This window comes from Salmo salar, chromosome 15, assembly GCF_965601325.2.
Source record: "Salmo salar chromosome 15, fSalSal1, whole genome shotgun sequence".
Taxonomy (NCBI): domain Eukaryota; kingdom Metazoa; phylum Chordata; class Actinopteri; order Salmoniformes; family Salmonidae; genus Salmo; species Salmo salar.
The window spans coordinates 71,626,008-71,645,790 of record NC_138305.1 but is presented as its reverse complement, the minus strand read 5'-3'; the positions used below and the strand labels follow the sequence as shown (position 1 = coordinate 71,645,790).

The following is a 19,783-nucleotide window of genomic DNA, read 5'->3' as shown; positions in this document are numbered from 1 at the left end:
GTTTCACAAGCGTTCCCGGAAGTCTCGCGATGTTGCGCCTCTGGGGTTAGAAACTCTGTGCTAGAGTCGTCTTCAAGCCGACTTCCGTGTTCTAGTCAAATCATTTTTGAAAGTTCCTTGTTTCCGATCGGAGACGCGCCCAGAAACGCAAAAAAAGCGCCGGCCAGGTGGAAGGGTTTTTACTACCGTGCAAGGCAGCCTACAGACCAGTAGTAAAGGAACACGATAACTACATGTATACAAACCGTGGTTAATTGAGTCTTTCTACGAATAGAGTACATCACTTCACCTAGTTTTAACATACTGTCATAAAGAGCACATGTTCAACTTCATTAAAAAAAAAACATGATTTCCTATCTCAAAGGATTACATAAAAATACTATAGTGCCAATAAAGTGCAATTGAAGTAAATCAGCCATAAATCCCTTGTGACAAAGGGAATGGAAAGGTGTAGTGTGTGTTGTGGATTATTGAATCAGAATATTTCACAGATACCGGAACTTGTAAATTCAATTAGACCTTGTTGCAAAGTAACAAAGCGGAGCAATTCCATGGAAGAACTGAATTCTTATGCCACAGACCTCAGGCTTTATAGTAGATGATTAACACCCCTTGGCCTCTTGCCACCATTATCTTTATGTCTCAATTCTTGCTTGTTTACTGATTCTATTGGTGGCGTATCCATTCACAAATGCATGTGTCTGTCCCATGATACTCATGGGACTACACAATGGCTCTCCACAAGCCTGTAATGGCACAGACATACATATACAATACAATCACATGCCTTAACGCTAGACGCAAGACCAGGCACTGACTTCCCTCAGGCCTACAACAGCACAGGCATACATACATAATGCAATTGTATGTCTCAACGCTAGTCATAGGACCAGGTAATTACTTCCTTCAGGCCTATAACAGCACAGGCATACATTTTCTGCTTACGTTCTTGTTTTTGCATGTCTAGTGATTAACTCTATGTTGACCCAGTCTGTACATTCTCCTGAGCTAAGCCTTTATTCTGCTTACACATGTCTATTAATTAACCCTATGTTTTCTGTCTCAATACCTATGGGAGAACAGTCTGGATACTGGAAAATCAACCATAGTCATGAATTTTCACCTACACCTGCAACAGGGAGGGGCAATTGAAGGCAAGCTTCACCCCAAAATATATATTGTTAAAAAATGTCTAGCCTATCTATCGATGGGTACCAGGGTAGAATGTTATGCTTGACATTGTCAGTTCTCAAGCACAAAACACCAGAAAATTGCCAAAAAGAGCCGCTCACCTGCTGTTACACTATTATTTAACCAAATTTAAATATAATATAGTTTCACCATGTTAAAATAAGAATTCAGTTCATGTAAGAGGGTTGACCTTAGAATTAGGGAAAGACGTAAATTAATCACTAATCACATGAAATAAATAATCATCTTAGAAATTGACTGTCAAAGCAAGAGCATAACTAGGGCTTTACAATGATGGTGAAAACTTGGAGAAGTTTTCGGTTAAAGTGGGTTAAAATCTTCCTAGAAGTTGGAAAAATGTGACGAGGTAAAAATGCAAATTATTGGCACTTTAGCAACTAATTTATACAAATTCCCATGTGGTCTATATTTAAGGGCACTTATTTTAATATAACAGGCTTTTAAAATGCAATGTTGGTGCACAATTTCCACTTAAAATATCAAAGGGATGCTAAATGTACTCTATTCGGGAATGCAAATTCAAATCAAATTAAATGTTAGTTGTCACATGCGCCGAATACAACAGGTATATACCTCACAGTCAAATGCTTACTTACAAGCCCTTAACCAACAATGCAGTTAAGAAAAATACCTAAAATATAAGAAATAAAAGTAACAAGTAATTAAAGAGCAACAGTAAAATAACAATAGCGAGGCTATATACAGGGGGTACAGAGTCAATGTGCAGGAGCACCGATTAGTTGAGGTAATTGAGGTAATATGTACATGTAGGTGGAGTTATTAAAGTGACTATGCATAGATAATAACAGAGAGTAGCAGCAGCGTAAAGGGGGGGGGGGGGTGGCAATGCAAATAGTCTGGGTAGCCATTTGATTAGGTGTTCAGGAGTCTTATGGCTTGGGGGTAGAAGCTGTTTAGAAGCCTCTTGGACCTAGACTTGGCACTCCGGTACCACTTGCCGTGCGGTAGCAGAGAGAACAGTCTATGACGTTGGTGGCCGGAGTCTTTGACAATTTTTAGGGCCTTCCTCTGACACCGCCTGGTATAGAGGTCCTGGATGGCAGGAATCTTGGCACCAATGATGTACTGGGCCGTACGCACAACCCTCTGTAGTGCCTTGCGGTCGGAGGCCGAGCAGTTGCCATACCAGGCAGTGATGCAACCCGTCAGGATGCTCTCGATGGTGCAGCTGTAGAACCTTTTGAGTATCTGAGGACCCATGCCAAATCTTTTCAGTCTCCTGAGGGGGACTATTTGTGGAACGACCCGGTTATCTGGGAAAATCAATTATTCATCATGAGTCGACTCTATATCATTACTCTGTACAAGATTAAACAATATCATGAATGAGCAGCATTAGGTCAAAATGGATGAGAAATAGTCTTGGACAAATGGAAAGAGCCCTTTTCTGGAAAGTATATATTTAATGTATCAATAACAGCAGTCTGGCCTAGGGTTGTAAAACTACCGGTAAATTACCAGTGTTACCATAATTCTTGGTAATTAAATAGGTAATCTATGGCAATCTATGGTAATTTATACTTGCATAAATTTGACTTTGAATAACTTAAAAATTCTAATCATATAAAGTATAACTTTTTTTATATCTGTGTCCATATTGTCCATGAGTTTCTAGTAGAGAGACCATATGTTTCAAGAGAAAATAGCCTAATTAATACAAAAAAAAACATTAATTAACAATGGCATTATTTTCAATTCCCTCTGCAACTCTTCCAACTATTGACTTTTTTCACAACTGCGCTAAAACATTTAAAACAAAGACAAAGTAAGATAAATAAAAGTAAAAATATAAAAGATATTTCATGCTTAAAGCTTCATATTAAACACCAATGGTATTCACTAAATTGATGTGTTATATTTAGGATCATGTTTTACAGATATGTCATTCAATTTCTTTTATTTGAAAATCTTATTCTATATATTTTACATGTGATGAAAATTCCATGTAGATAATAGGCAGAATCTACCGCACACCCAAAATAGATTAGTGAAGATGCTGGAAGGAAAATGTCTCCACACACTTCCAGTCATCATTCAAGTTAAATCAAACTTTATTTACATACGTATTACAAAAGTATCCATTATAGATCTATTTATCTGAAACCCACAGCATTAATGATCCAGATTTGCTTTGCTTTTCCTAAAAGTGTTGTCCATATCCTGCCTTTTTATTCCCATCTACTGACAGATCTCTATGTCCTAATTACATTTTTCTTTCAGTTTTCTTCCTATTTTCTTTCTTTGTGGACGTGCTTCAGCAGATAAGCCTTCTGAGTGAATATTTTACCACAGACTGAGCAGCCATGTTGTTTCACTCCTTTGTCAGTTTATGAGTGGTTAGATTCCCCTTGGCACTAAATCTTTCCTGCAGTCACCACATTAAAAGTGTTTATTTCTTGTTTGAGTCAGTATGAGCCCCTCTAGGTCCCCTTTCTGACTGAAGCTTTTCTCACTGTCACCACAGCTAAATGGTTTCTGTCCTGTGTGAGTCCGTTTGTGCACAATTAGGTTCCTCTTGACGCTGAAGCTTTTCCCAGTCACTACAGCTAAATGATTTCTCCCCTGTGTGAATACGTATGCATGGTTAGGGTTTTCTTGCGATTGAAGCTCTTCCCACAGTCACCACAGCTAAATGGTTTTTCCCCTGTGTGAGTCAGTTTGTGCGTGGTTAGGTTCCCCTTGACAGTGAAGCTTTTCCCACAGTCACCACAGCTAAATGGTTTTGCTCCCGTGTGAGTCAGTTTATGCTTCATTAGGTTCCCCTTGAGACTGAAGCTTTTCCCACAGTCAACACAGCTAAATGGCTTCTCTCCTGTGTGAGTACGTATATGCATGGTTAGGTTCTCCTTTCGATTGAAGCTCTTCCCACAGTCACCACAGCTAAATGGTTTTGTTCCTGTGTGAGTCAGTTTATGCTTCATTAGGTTCCCCTTGAGACTGAAACTTTTCCCACAGTCACCACAGCTAAAATATTTCTCTCCTGTGTGAATCCTCATGTGCCTGGACAGATCTCCTTTGTATTTGAATGACTTGCCACAATCAGGGCAGGTGCAGGGTTTCTCCATGTGATAGAGTCGGACATGGGCCTTCAGTGTACAGGTTTTACAGAAGCAGCATTCGCTGGGTCTCTTCTTGTTTAGAGCTTTTGGAGCAAACATTTCACCACAGTCACAGCAGCGGTGAGTTTTTGTAGACGTCATGCTGGGTTTGGAAGAAAGTTTCTCCAGTGGTGGGTGGGGATCCAATGGTGGGCTGGAATCCAATTGTGGGCTGCTGTCAAGTCCTACTGGGTCTCTGCTTATGGCTGAGCTGTGGCTGGAGGCATTGTTATCATTATCTGGAGGGTTACGGGGAATGGCGAGACTCTTTAGGTGAGTCACAGTGCCAAAAGGTTTGAGATCCACTGGTATAAAGTCACACTCTCTGTTTTCCACAGTCTGGGTTTGGGGAAGAGTCAAGGACCAAACTGGGTCCTCCTGATCACATTCACTTTTCACACAAGGAGGAGTGTATTGGAAGTCTATGATATCAGCCTCCAGCCCTTGAAACTGCTCTTCCTTCTGACTGGTCCTGACTTCCTCCTGTTCCTCTTTAATCTGTGTGGGCTCGGGGTCCTCCTGCCCCAGACTGGGGCTCCACTCCTGCTCACAGTGCTGCTGCTCAGAGGGAACCTCCTCTTCAGAGACAGCGAGAGAGAGCTGCAGGGAGTCTGTAGGGAAGGGGAGGATGAGCAGAGGTTAGCTATACAGGAGTTAAGGTAGGCCTCCGCGCTACAGCATACAAAATAAAGTAGGATGGGTGCCCGACAACAATGAAAAATATCCAACAATAGGGCTTACCAAGTAAAACGTCCAAAAAGACTAATTTGAGGCAGAAAGGAGTTGGAGCACTAAACAAAAAAGGCAGAGATGAGTTTCTTATTTCTCACTTTAATCCATTGTTCAGGATGAATTCAAGGGACTGACATTTCGATGTCAATCTGATGTCTTCCCCAGAGTGACCTGACCATTGCGCTTAGCTCCTATTAATAGCCTGGTGACCTACTGAGACACGACAATATAAAAATAACACGATTCAAGATAAATAGCAAATAATAGCACAGAAGAAGAAGAATCTGGTGTCTCTTGGATCAATAGGCCATGTCAAAATAAAGTATATACAGTACCAGTCAAAAGTTTGGACACCTACTCATTCAAGGGTTTTTCTTAATTTTTTTGTACTTTTTTCTATATTGTAGAATAATAGTGAAGACATCAAAAATATGAAATAACACATATGGAATCATGGTAGTCACCAAAGAAGTGTTAAACAAATGAAAATATATTTTATGTTGGAGATTCTTCAAAGTAGCCACCCTTTGTCTAGATGACAGCTTTGCACAATTTTTCTTCAATTTGCAAGAGGCTGAATGTTTCTCACTGGAGAAAGCATCCGAGCGAGCGAAACAGCGCTCCTATGTCTCTGTATGTGTAGGCCATCTATCTGATCTGGTCTGGTCATAAAGAATATGACATTGTTGATACCAGTAGCATTGAATGCAAGGAAAGCCAGACTGTCAAGGTAAACAATCTGACATCTTGCTCTCTGACCCTCAGTACTGGTGCACCACAGGGCTGCGTGCTGTCCCCACTGCTCTACTCCCTCTTCATGGACCAGTTTAAATCTCAGGAGACCTCAGTTAAGGTCTTTAAATATGCTGACGACACTACCATAGTCGGCCTCATCACAGACAACAATGAAACACAGTATCGCTGTGAAGTGGCTCGGGCAGTGACGTGGTGTAAGGACAACCACCTCATGCTCAACGCTTCAAAAACCACAGAGATAGCAATAGACTACAGGAGAAGAAAGAACCTCAAGGCCCCGTCATAATCACTGACCAACCAATAACACTGACAGATTATTTCAAATTAGTCGGCACTTAGATCAGCGACTTACTGAAATGGGACATCAACTCCAACCACATCATCAAGAAGGCCCAGCAGAGACTGTACTTTCTGTACAGGGTTAAACAACAGCTGCTGGTTCAATTTTACATAACCATCATACAGAGCATTCTCACGTCATCCATTACAGTTTGGTATGGGAACACGGACAGTCACAGTAAGAAGAGGGTGGACTTTATGGGTTGTTGATATTACATTTATGAATTGTGGTGATGCTATTCTAGCTGCTTTGTACTAATTGTGAATGTAAACCCTGTATATGTTAAATGAACGTGGGTGAATGTTTGTATGAGGTGAGGCTGGGGTATATATGTGTAATCGTCACGTCAGAGCTAACATGCTGTACCGTAAACACATACCACCAACCTTGGTTGCGTGGCAATAAAGTATCTTGTATCTTGAAGCCAGCGAGCATTTGGCCTCCCTTGATTAAAAACAAAGTATAAAATAATAGCCAATCAGCATTGAGCTAAACTGAGTGAGCTCAACTGTGAATGGTCCTGGCGCTCCAAAAAAAAGTGTCAAGGGAAGCCAGTTTGGATTTGGCTTCACTCCTATCACAGAGAAATACATAATCGAGAGAAACAACTTCAATTGTTGCATCTCAATGTGTTGTTGTACTCTGGTGGCTAGCTAGCTACTAGCTAAACTTGTCCCTTTCCTAAATTAGCCATGGATGGAGATAGGGATTTGGACTTGTGGTTTTACTTAATTCTCCGTGCTGGCCAATGATTATAAATGGGATTCTGATCCAACCATAAAATACATTGTGCCCCTGGCCTGAGAGGATGGAAGTTCAATATGTAGCTAGATGTAGAAGGCTAATGTTAACTATCTAACATTGCCCATGAAAGGAAGTTAGGCTAGTGAGCAAGTATTTTAGCCAAGTCGCCTCGGACAACAAAAAATAAAAGCGTGTACTGTATGTCAGTCAGGCCGTTTTGTCAACATGAAAGAGGAGGATGGCATTGGCCCTTGGCAATCAACCGTTTTCTGTCGTGGATGATGGTGGCTTTCACCGACTGGTTGAGCACCTCGAGCCCCGGTACACACTACCAAGTAGGCGCTATTTTTCAGTTGTTGCCCTACCGGAGTTACACAGTATTGTTGAAACGCACATACTTGCTACTGCTATTAGCTTCAAGACTGACATTTGGACCAGCGATGAGCATGCTGAGTCTGACAGCACAGTGGGTTGACGAGGATTTCGTACTGAGGAAGTCCCCGCTTGACTGCCACACCACCATTACCACTCCCTCGCTTGGAGTTTTGCTGTGATTACAGAGCTCAGCAGTGCTATACGTTACCGGGTCAACCAACGCTGAGACTGACAGTACACGCTTGACTGTGCCAGTAAGATAGCTTCATATAGGCGGGAGTTTCGAGCCCGGACCTTGATAAATATTTAGGCGGGAGTCTCGACCCCAAAGCATGACAGGTCGGCGCCAACAGTAAGTATAACTTTCTCTCAAAGCATCTGAAGCCGATACTGAGGCAATCGAAAGAATACACGAAACACACCAAAACAAAAAGCTATTGGTTGTTACCTTTGTCTTGGAATACATTTACATTACATTTAAGTCATTTAGCAGACGCTCTTATCCAGAGCGACTTACAAATTGGTGCATTCACCTCATGATATCCAGTGGAATAACCACTTTACAATAGTGCATCTAAATCTTTTAAGGGGGGGGGGGGGTTAGAAGGATTACTTTATCCTATCCCAGGTATTCCTTAAAGAGGTGGGGTTTCAGGTGTCTCCGGAAGGTGGTGATTGACTCCGCTGTCCTGGCGTCGTAAGTGAGCTTGTTCCACCATTGGGGTGCCAGAGCAGCGAACAGTTTGGACTGGGCTGAGCGGGAACCGTGCTTCCTCAGAGGTAGGGGGGCCAGCATACACCTCTATTATGTGAAAATCCAATTCCCAGCCTCAGATGAGCATACACTTTGCATGTTTTGCTTGGGAGCTGAACATGCTCAAGCGGCTGCACAGGGTAGCAGCTCTTGCACTCACTGTCAAAAAAACAATAGTATTGAAATCTCGACTTGCACGCTTTGGGGCAGAGCCTCCGGATATTTATCAGATGAGTCTGTTACACAGATCAATGATCATTCCAAACCCCTTAATCTCCCCTCGTGATCCACCGCCCAATAAATCCCATCACTGATCCTCGCGTAGGCACAAATCTCAATGCACTGAGATGTGCAAGGAGATTAAGTCACTGGACAGTTGTACGGCAACCATAGGGTCTGCCTTCGAGCACATTCTGGCCAGGCTTCCCCTGCCAGTACCAAACCCAACCCTTACCTCTGAACGGAGCGTGGTTGTTGAATCGGATGACACTGATGTTCTGTCCACAAGAGCCTCCCACTCTTATGACACAGATTATGAGCACTCTGATGCTATGTACCACAGCCCTAACATCGTCCAGTCTCAGCCACCGGCCTGGCAGTGACGGTCGACCAGAAAATATCCTTGTCTGAAATATTTGAGAGGGCACGCAGGAAGCTCAATGTGGAACATAAAAATACTGCCATGGTATCCACATCCAAGTTTGATGAATTCAGTTCTCCTGTTGTTCAAAGACTCTGTGCGTGAGCTCCAATGCACTTGGAGCACGCCAAATGACAAAACCCCTGCCATGCCATGCATATGCTCTCGCTTAGCTACAGTTCATGGTGCAGATGAGAATGGTTTGTGGACCGGAACAACGCATACATTCATATCCCCATTCTACCAGCACACAGAAAATAACTGAGATTTGCCTTCGAAAAACAGGCTTTTTAGTTTTGCGTTCTACCATTTGGCCTTTCGCTCGCCCCTCGCACTTTCAAAGTGGATAAGCTCAGTGCTAGCTCCTGTTCAGCAAGCAGGAGTCAGGGTCTTGAACTACTTAGACGATTGGCTAATATGTGCAGGATCATCAATCCTTGGCATACACATCCATGGTCTCACATCACCTCTCAGAATTGGGATGAACAATGAACTTGGGAAAGAGTTCTCTGGTCCCCACTTCCTGGGCTTGACACTGTACACTCAAATCATGTGATCAAGCAACACTCTCTCCAGAAATAGTGGTATCTTTGAAATATTGTCTTTCAACATTCAAACTGAGAAAACAAATGACAGCATTAGAGAGTCAGAGGCTCCTAGGCCTCCTAGTTGCTGCAGTCCATGCTATACCATTAGGCTTGCTCCCAATGTGGCCAATACAGTGCTGGTAGAACAAACACAATTTATGTCCCGGAGGGGACAAAAACAAAAAGCTGACCATTTCAACGAGTTTCTGGGGAGCAATACAATGGCGCTTCAAATTCCTAGTGGAGTTCCCCTAGGCGCAGTTCACAACCAGGTGACTTTGACCACAGACACCTCCATACAGGGATGGGGAGCAGTCTTGAACCAGTCAGGGGTCCATGGTGTAGGGTCAGCAACATGGACAACTCACATGAATGTACTGGAGCTCAAGGCGGTTCCCCTTGCACTCCGGCACTTCCTCCCAGTACTGAGAGGACAACATATACTGATATGGACAGACAACACAACCGTGGTTAGACATATCAACCGCCAGGGCGGACTGAGGTCAATGGCACTGCACCAGGTAGCACGGGAGCTACTGCTTTGGGCAAAACGGTCATCTTACATCACTCAGAGCAAATACACCTGCCGGAGGGGGAGATTCAGGCTGCAGACCTTCTCTCTAGAGGAGGCCCTCTTCAATCTGTTCATATTGCAAGACTTAACCCATTGTCCTATGTCACGGATGGGCAACTTTTGAAGGCCCTCGGATCAACATATGGGTACACACACCCGCGAGCAACTGCGGCCCCCATGATGAGTTCAGATTTTTTGTGGGCCACACCCCCATCAAAGTTGCCCGTCCCTGTGGTTCTTCATAAAGGGTCCAGCAGGCGCACTCGGGGTTGATGCCCTATCACACAGACAGCCAAGGGGGCTGATGTATGCGTTTCCACCAAATACCTTGGTCCCTCAGGTTTTGAGGACGATCAGCCTCGAGAGCGCATCAGTTATACTTGTTGCTCCACATTGGCCACACTATCACAGTTTTTTTTTTACCTTGTACAGCTGACAACTTCCCAACCATAGGAAGTTGTCAGCTTTGGCACCCCAAATCCATCATTTTTAATTGATACAATTCAGGCAGACAGGCATCCTTTACACTAACCCTGTATTCCTGTAATGTGGAATGTGTTCAGGAAGTGGTGTGTCGACCATGCAGAATCACCTGCCCAATTTCTGACATTTTGACTTTCCTCCAGGAGCTTGTGGCTACAGGGAAGTCCCCTTCTACATTCAAAGTGTATATGGTACCCATCTTTATGGGTCATGACCAGATTGCAGGTGCATCACCATAGGCAAACCCTCTTGTATCGCAATTCATGAATGGTGCCCGCAGGTTACGGCCCTCCAAAGCTCCTTCAGTACCCTCATAGGAGTTATATGTTGTCCTACAATCACTTATGTGCCCACCATTTGAGCCGTCTTTACCTGAGCTATGTGAGCTTTCTATTGGCAATTTTTTTAAGTTAAGCGTGCTTTCTACCCCATCCATCATGCCTCAATTTAGCAGAAGATGGATCTAAGGCAGTGCTTCGGCCAACTCCAGCGTTCTTACCTAAGGTGCTTTCATCATCACGTTAACCAGCCCTCACAGGAGATTTGTGAGTTGCATACACTTTGCCCAGTTATGGCATTGAGTGCCTATCTTGCTGCAGCAAGAACTGTTCGTCAAACAGAACAGTTTTTGTTGTGTGTTATGGGGAGAACACCAAAGGGCACCCTGTCTCGAAGCAGGTACTGGCACATTTGGTTACCACTACAGTGTCAAAATCATACAGTGCAGAAGGTAGACCAACTCTAGACAGCATAGTAACACACTCCACCAGGGGTATGGTCACTTCATGGGCCCTGTTCAGAGGGGCCTCCCTGGACTCTATCTGTACTGCTGCAAGTTGGACAACACCCACTCAAGACTGGATTTTATAGAGAATTTTTTTAACTTGAGACTTGACTTGGACTTGGAACCTCAAGACTCAGGACTCGACTTTGACTTGAGACTGAGTCTACGTGGATTAATCTACATGCAGCCAGAGACAGTAGCCACAACCTTCTAGGCAGAGTTTGCAAAGAAAAAGCCATATCTCAGACTGGCCAATAAAAAGAAAAGATTAAGATGGGCAAAAGAACACAGACACAAAAGAACACAGTCAGATGAGCTCTGCCTAGAAGGCCAGCATCCCGGAGACTCACTGTGTTTTGCGGGTACTATTTAATGAAGCTGCCAGTTGAGGACTTGTGAGGCATCTGTTTCTCAAACCAGACACTCTAATGTACTTGTCCTCTTGCTCAGTTGTGCACCGAGGCCTCCCACTCCTCTTTCTATTCTGGTTAGAGACAGTTTGCACTGTTCTGTGAAGGGAGTAGTACACAGCGTTGTAAGAGATCTTCAATTTCTTGGCAATTTCTCGCATGGAATAGCCTTCATTTCTCAGAACAAGAATAGACAGACAAGTTTCAGAAGAAAGTTCTTTGTTTCTAGCCATTTTGAGCCTGTAATCAAACCCACAAATGCTGATGCTCCAGATACTCAACTAGTCTAAAGAAGGCCAGTTTTATTGCTTCTGTAATCAGAACAACCGTTTTCAGCTGTGCTAACATAATTGCAAAAGGGGTTTCTAATGATCAATTAGCCTTTTAAAATTATAAACTTGGATTAGCTAACATAACGTGCCATTGGAACACAGGAGTGATGGTTGCTTCGATCACGTGGACTGGATATGTTCCGGATAGCCTCTGACAATAACTTTGATGTATACGCTGACTCGGTAAGCAAGTTTATTAGCAAGTGCATCGGAGATGTCGTACCCTCTGTGACCATTAAAACCTTCCCTAACCAGAAACCGTGGATTGATGGCAGCATTCGCGCAAAACTGAAAGTGCGCACCACCGCTTTTAATCATGGCAAGGCGACCGAAACATGACTGAATACAAACAGTGCAGCTATTTCCTCCGCAAGGCAATCAAACAAGCAAAGCGTCAGTATAGAGACAAAGTAGAGTCGCAATTCAACGGCTCAAACACGAGACGTATGTGGCAGGGTCTACAGTCAATCCCGGATTACAAAAAGAAAACCAGCCCTGTCGCGGACATCAACGTCTTGCTCCCAGACAAATAAAACAACTTCTTTGCTCTCTTTGAGGACAATACAGTGCCACTGACACGGACCTCTACCAAAGCCTGTGGGCTCTCCTTCTCCGTGGCCAATGTGAGTAAAACATTTAAACGTGTTAACCCTCACAAGGCTGCCGGCCCAGACGGCACCCCTAGCCGTGTCCTCAGAGCATGCGCAGACCAGCTGGCTGGTGTGTTTACGGACATATTCAACCAATCCCTATCCCAGTCTGTTGTCCCCACATGCTTCAAGATGGCCACCATTGTTCCTGTTCCCAAGAAAGCTAAGGTAACTGAACTAAATTACTATCGCCCCATTGCACTCACTTCCGTCATCATGAAGTGCTTTGAGAGACTAGTCAAGGACCATATCACCTCCACCGTACCTGATACCCTATACACACTCCAATTTTCTTACCGCCCCAATAGGTCCACTGATGATGCAATCGCCATCACACTGCCCTATCCAATCTGGACAAGAGGAATACCTATGTAAGAATGCTGTTCATTGACAACAGCTCAGCATTTAACACCATAGTACCCTCCAAACTCGTCATTAAGCTCGAGACCCTGGGTCTCGACCCCGCCCTGTGCAACTGGGTCCTGGACTTTCTGACGGGCTGCCCCAGGTGGTGAATGTTGGAAACAACATCTTCACCCCGCTGATCCTCAACACTGGGGCCCCACAAGGGTGCGTTCTCAGCCCTCTCCTGTACTCCCTGTTCACCCATGAGAGCGTTGTCATGCACGCTTCCAAATCAATCATCAAGTTTGCAAACGACACTACAGCGGTAGGCCTGATTACCAACAATGACGAGACAGCCTACAGGGAGGAGATGAGGGCCCTCGGAGTGTGGTGTCAGGAAAATAACCTCTCACTCAACGTCAACAAAACAAAGGAGATAATCGTGGACTTCAGGAAACAGCAGAGGGAGCACACCCTATCCACATCGACGGGACAGTAGTGGAGAAGGTGGAAAGTTTTAAGTTCCTCAGCGTACACATCACGGACAAACTGAAATGGTCCACAAACACAGACAGCGTGGTGAAGAAGGCGCAACAGCGCCTCTTCAACCTCAGGAGGCTGAAGAAATTTGGCTTGTCCTCTAAAACACTCACAAACTTTTACAGATGCACAATCGAGAGCATCCTGTCGGGCTGTATCACTGCCTGGTATGGCAATTGCACCACCTTCAACCTCAAGGCTCTCCAGAGTGTAGTACGGTCTGCACAACGCATCACCGGGGGCACACTACCTGCCCTCCAGGACACCTACAGCACCCGATGTCACAGGAAGGCCAAAAAGATCATCAAAGACAACAACCACCCGAGCTACTGCCTGTTCACCCTGCAATCATCCAGAAGGCGAGGTCAGTACAGGTGCATCATAGCTGGGACCGAGAGACTGAAAAGCAGCTTCTATCTCAAGGCCATCAGACTGTTAAACAGCCATCACTAAAATAGAGAGGCTGCTGCCAACATGCAGACTCAAATCTCTGGCTACTTAAATAAACGGACTCAATAAAGGTATCACTAGTCACTTTAAATAACGGCACTTTAATAATGTTTACATATCCTACATTTCCATCTCATATGCATATACTGTATTCTTCACCATCTACTGCATCTTGCATATGCCGCACGCCATTGCTCATCCATATATTTATATGTACATATTCTCATTCATCCTCTTACATTTGTGTGTATTTGTGTGTATAAGGTAGTTGTTGTGAATTTGTTACATTACTTGTTAAATATTACTGCATAGTCGGAACTAGAAGCACTAGCATTTCGCTACACTCACATTAACATCTGCTAACCATGTGTATGTGACCAATAAAATGTTATTTGATGATCATGGGCCTCTGTATGCCTATGTAGATATTCCATAAAAAATCTGCCATTTCCAGCTACAATAGTCATTTACAACATTAACAATGTCTACACTGTATTTCTGATCAATTTTATGTTATTTTAATGGACCAAAATGCTAGCTTTTTTCAAATACAAGGACATTTCTAAGTGACCCCAAACTTTTGAACGGTAGTGTATGTGTATATATTTTTTAATGCATTATTATTATTATGAGTGGTCTGGGGTCCTAAGCGACTGCTTATGTTGCTTCTGCCTGGAGCGTGCCCTGGTTATATGGTTAATTATCACACTCTGTTTTCTGAAATACCTCTTTGGTACAGCCTCCCCCAGCCTCTTTGGCGACCCGTTACGAAAACGAAAGAAAACGTTCTCTCTGACTAGAGTTTCCTAATGACAAGTATTTAACTTGGAGTAATAAGGCACGCTCCAGACAATCACGCATAGATTTTTGGCTGGTGTCTAAATGTTTTGATAAACAGGGTATTTCTGTTAACATCATTGCCACTCCCCTTACTGATCATAGAGCTATTTATATTGACATTAAGCGAATCATCTCTGATAATGGCCTTGGCAGAGCATCCTACTGGAAGCTTAATAGCTCTATATTAAAACATGAGTTGGTCAAGATGGAGATAAACTATTTAATTACACACTTCTGGAACAAAGCTATAAATGACAATTCATACAGGAGCTTTTTAAATATGAGGTTAGAAAATATTTAAGAAAATATGGGAGTATTCTTGCCAAGACGAGGAGAGCTGAGGAAGAAAGTCTAATTACAAAGATCACCTCTCTTGTTCAAAAGCATGTTGAAAGTCTCTCAGAGGAGGATAAATCTGTTCTGTTTGAGCTACAACACAAGTTGGATGATATGTATAAACTGAAAGCAGAGGGAGCCTTTATCAGATCTAGGAAGAAGCTGCTAGAGGAGGGTGAACAAAATTCATCTAATTTTTTCAGGTAAGAAAAATACCACTCTAAAAATAATACATTTCAACAATTAAATATGAATGGTCTCATCACAGATGATCCCAAATTAATCTCTAACTTTAGCTCCAACTTCTACATGAATTTATATAGTTCTAAGCATTGTGAGGTTACCGCAACTCTTTTTTTTGACTCTCTGGGGGATGTGAAATATATTGGGGAGGCTGAGAGGGAACAGTGTGATGACCCTATTACAGTTGAAGAGATCATTTATTCTATTGAATCAGTCTCCTGGGACTGATGGTATATCTGCTGAGTTTTACAAAACTTTTTGTCAACAGTTAGCCCCATTTCTGTTAGAGGTCTTTTCTGACAGCATTACAAATAATGCTCTCCCTCCCAGTTTAACTCAAGGTCTAATTACATTAATACCTAAGCCCAAGAAAGACTTGCTTCTCCTTGATAATTGGCGTCCAATCTGTCTGCTCAATAACGACTACAAAATATTAGCCTCTATATTTGCAAAAAGAATGAAGGCAGTATTAGACTCAATTATAGAAGAGACCCAATCTGGCTTCATGAGGAATAGACATATATCTAATAATATCTGACTGGTGTTAGACTTTATTGACTATTCTGATCTAATCTTCCAAGATAGTTTTATTGTCTTTTTAGACTTTTATAAAGCCTTTGATACAGTGGAACATGAGTTTCTATTTCTCTCCCTTGAGAAATGTGGTTTTGGGGAATTATTTTGTAGTACTATTAAAACTCTCTATTTGAATGAGAACAGTTCCATTAAATTAAAGCATGGCAGATCTAGATTTAATTTGAAAAGGGGAATTAGGCAAGGTTGCCCAATTTCACCTTACCTCTTCCTGCTTGCAACCCAACTTCTTACAAGTTTTGTTAAATCCAGCGATATAAAAGGGATCTCTATTGCTGACAGAGATATTACCATAAGTCAGCTTGCAGATGACACCACCCTCTTTTTGAAAGATGCTGACCAGATTCCTGGAGAAGTCGATGTGATAAATATTTTTTCCAAAGCATCTGGTCTTTGTGTGAATTGTTTGCTGTTAAAGACTGTGTGATACCCTCTATATGCAATATTCCAGTAAAGGAAAAAGTAACATACCTTGGGATTACCATATCTAAAGATCAACAGGAAAGATGCTCATTAAAATGTCATACCTATTATAGAAAAAACAAAAAGAAGCTGAACCATTGGTTGCAGAGGGATTTATCCTTGAAAGGTCAAGTATTGCTTTCTAAAGCTGAAGGTATCTCCAGACTTACTTATGCAGCCCAGTCCCTACATCTTGACAACAAAATAGGTAAAGTGGTTGACCAGATGCTTTTCAACTTCATCTGGAAAAATGTTACACATTATATTTGGAAATCTGCCGTTATGAACACATATGAATATGGTGGTCTCAATTTTTTTGATTTTCCTACTTTGAATAATACTTTTAAGATAAATTGGGTTAAACATTTCTTAAAGAATCCAACTTCAATTTGGAATTTCATCCCTCATTATATCTTCTCCCATTTTGGTGGCTTAAATGTTATTGTCACAACCGTCCAAAGGAGTAGACCAAGGTGCAGCGTGGTAAGTGTTCATCGTTGTATTTCTTTTAAATCAGAACACTAAAAACAAAATAATAAACAATGATAACGACCGTAACGTCTTGCAGGCTTAACAAGCAGTACAAAAATATGATCCCACAACTACAGGTGGGGAAAGGCTGCCTAAGTATGATTCCTAATCAGAGACAACGATAGACAGCTGCCTCTGATTAGGAACCATACTCGGCTCAAAACAAAGAAATAGACACCATAGAATGCCCACCCCACACCCTGACCTAACCACATAGAGAAACAAACCGTCTCTCTCAGGTCAGGGCGTGACAGTTATGTTACTTTGTAACTATAACATTGATAAGTTTCCTACAAAATGATCTGCTTTTCATAGACAAGTATTCTTAGCATGCTCGTTAATATATAAATATAATTTTTCCCAGCATAGGTATTTAATTTGGAACAATAAGGATAGCTTGTATAGAAAAAAGTCATTATTTTTTAAGAACTGGTTCAATAATCATATCCTGCTGGTGAATCAACTTTTTAATGCAGAACAGATTGTTACTGAATTATGATGCATTTTTATCTCGTTACAATATCCCTGTTATGCCTAGAAAGTTTGCCATAGTCTTCGATGCTATTCCAGTTGACTCTCCAATAGGGAAAATGTGTTTCTCCTTGCTCCCTCAGAACTATTTGTGCTTTATTTCAAAGGGACATTGCATACATTTCTTATGTCACAACTTACTGGAATACATTTGTCAATAATGTCTGTTTGGTTAAAAAAAGTCTGGTTATTACCACACAAATACCTGTTTGTTAACAAGGTCAAAGAGGTCTCTTTCAGAATGATCCATAAGTATTACCCTGCGAATCATTACCTGAAAAAAATAATATTAACAGTACTTTTTGTGCTGAGCATCCAGAAACAGTTTTGCATTTATTTTGGCATTGTCTACATGTAAAAAAAAATATGGAAAGATATTCATAGTTTCATCATTTTTAACATTCTTGATGACTTTTGTTTTTTATGGGAGAATGTGCTGCTCGGTTTCCTTAACTATAATAATGATAAAGAAAAACAATTTTACTTCAAAAATCTAATTGTGCTAATAGCAAAATGTTATATTCATACATGCAAATTCACTAATAAAAAAAAACACTCTTCCGTGTTTTCTATAAGGAATTCGAGCATTCTACATTCTAATAAGAAAGCTGTTAAAACAATGTGTGTTTATTTTAAGGTCTTTGTATAATCTGTCATTTGCTGTACCCCCTAGCATATGTTATCATTGTCTGTTTGTATACTTCTTGTATGTATACTGTTTTTTATGCAATAAATGCCTCTGTGGGGTTCGAGTGGAGTAATAGAGACCACCCCGCCTGTTATCGTGACATATCACGTGGGTACAGTACGGTGTGGCGTGACCGTAAACATGTTCGATATTAAGCATAAAAATCACATCGCGTGAACTGGAAAGGAGTTCCCATAGCTCGTTCTCTAATCAGAGAACCACGGTTACATCCGTAAACAAACGTTTTCGCGACACAGACATTGTTTTTATCCATGTACGGTAAAAACAACTCCTTAACATGGTTGAAATGGGGATCGCTGGTAGCTTAAACAGTTCATTGTTTGAGTAGAACTAGCTGTCAGTAGATTAACATACGAACCTATTCTACATTGTTTTATCTCCGGCGTGATCCACAGCAGTCTCCGTAGCCGATCATTCTCCTCCTGGTACTCCACTACCGTTTTCTCAACTGCCCCGAAAATCTCCACAGCAGCCGCGGTTAAACGCTCATTTAAAAACACACGCAATAACTGTAGTTGATACATTTTCCGTCGAATGTGAGTTTGGTAGGTAATTTAGTTCAGACAGTAGGCTATGTCATTCTCTACTCCACACAATTGCATGCAACATCAACACAGACAGAATGGGTTTGTGCACAGGCGCACTTCACAGAGGAGGGGTTCCCTGAAATGTTCTACAACACGCCAATAGGAGCTTTACCCACTTACTTGCTTGTTCTTTCCACTATGCTTAATTTGCACCCACTAAACTACACAGATCAACTATCTGGGGTTAGTTATATATATATATTTGACAAAGTCTACTCCAATGCTACTTCCGTGTTCTAGTCAAGGAATTCAGCGCCGCTATCGGCATGGGGGTTTACTACCGTGCAAGGCATCCTACTGACCAGTTGTAAAGGGAGACGATAACTACAGAAAGTATTCGTACCCCTTGACTTATTCCACATTTTGTTGTGCTAGCAAATGTATTGAAAATGAAATACCGAAATATCTAATTTCCATAAGTATTCACACCACTGAGTCAATACTCTGTAGAAGCACCTTTGGCAGTGATTAAGGATGAGTCTATCTGGGTAAATCTTTAAGAGCTTTCCACACCTGGATTGTGCAACATTTGCCCATTATTCTTTTCAAAATTCTTCAAGCTCTTTCAAATTGGTTGCTGATCATTACTAGACAACCATTTTCAGGTCTTGCCATAGGTTTTCAAGTAGTTTAAATTGGCCGCTCAGGAACATTCACTGTCTTTGCAAGCAACTCCAGTGTAGATTTGACCTTGTGATTTAGATTATTATCCTGCTGAAAGGAGAATTTATCTCCCAGTGACTAGTGGAAAGCAGACTGAACCAGGTTTTCCCCTAGGATTTTGCCTTTTCACGCTGTCATTTAGGTTAGTATTGTGGAGTAACTACAATGTTGTTAATCCATCCTCAGTTTCCTCAAGTCCGGGTTCTGGCTGAGCCACTCAAGGACATTCAGAGACTTGCCCCGAAGACACTCCTGTGTAGTCTTGGCTGTTTGCTAAGGGTCATTTTCCCTGTTGGAAGGTGAACCTTTACCCCAGTTTGAGGTCCTGAGCGCTCTGGAGCAGGTTTTCATCAATGATCTCTCTGTACATTGTTCCATTCATCTTTGCCTCAATCCTGACTAGTCTCCTTGCCACTGAGAAACATCCCCACAGCATCAAATCAAAGTTTATTTGTCACGT

The 19,783-nt window shown here is 42.1% G+C and overlaps 1 protein-coding gene across 1 annotated transcript; it reads right to left on the bottom strand.

The window, feature by feature from the left end:
• Nucleotides 1-2,616: 2,616 nt before the first annotated feature.
• Nucleotides 2,617-18,881, bottom strand: LOC106571972 (uncharacterized). Its single transcript, XM_014145591.3, has 2 exons — nt 18,432-18,881; nt 2,617-4,942 (listed from the first exon to the last, which is right to left on the bottom strand). Exons 1-2 carry the CDS (start codon nt 18,595-18,597, stop codon nt 3,780-3,782), a joined length of 1,329 nt encoding a protein of 442 aa, XP_014001066.1. The 5' UTR covers nt 18,598-18,881; the 3' UTR covers nt 2,617-3,779.
• Between the last annotated feature and the right edge of the window lie 902 nt (nt 18,882-19,783).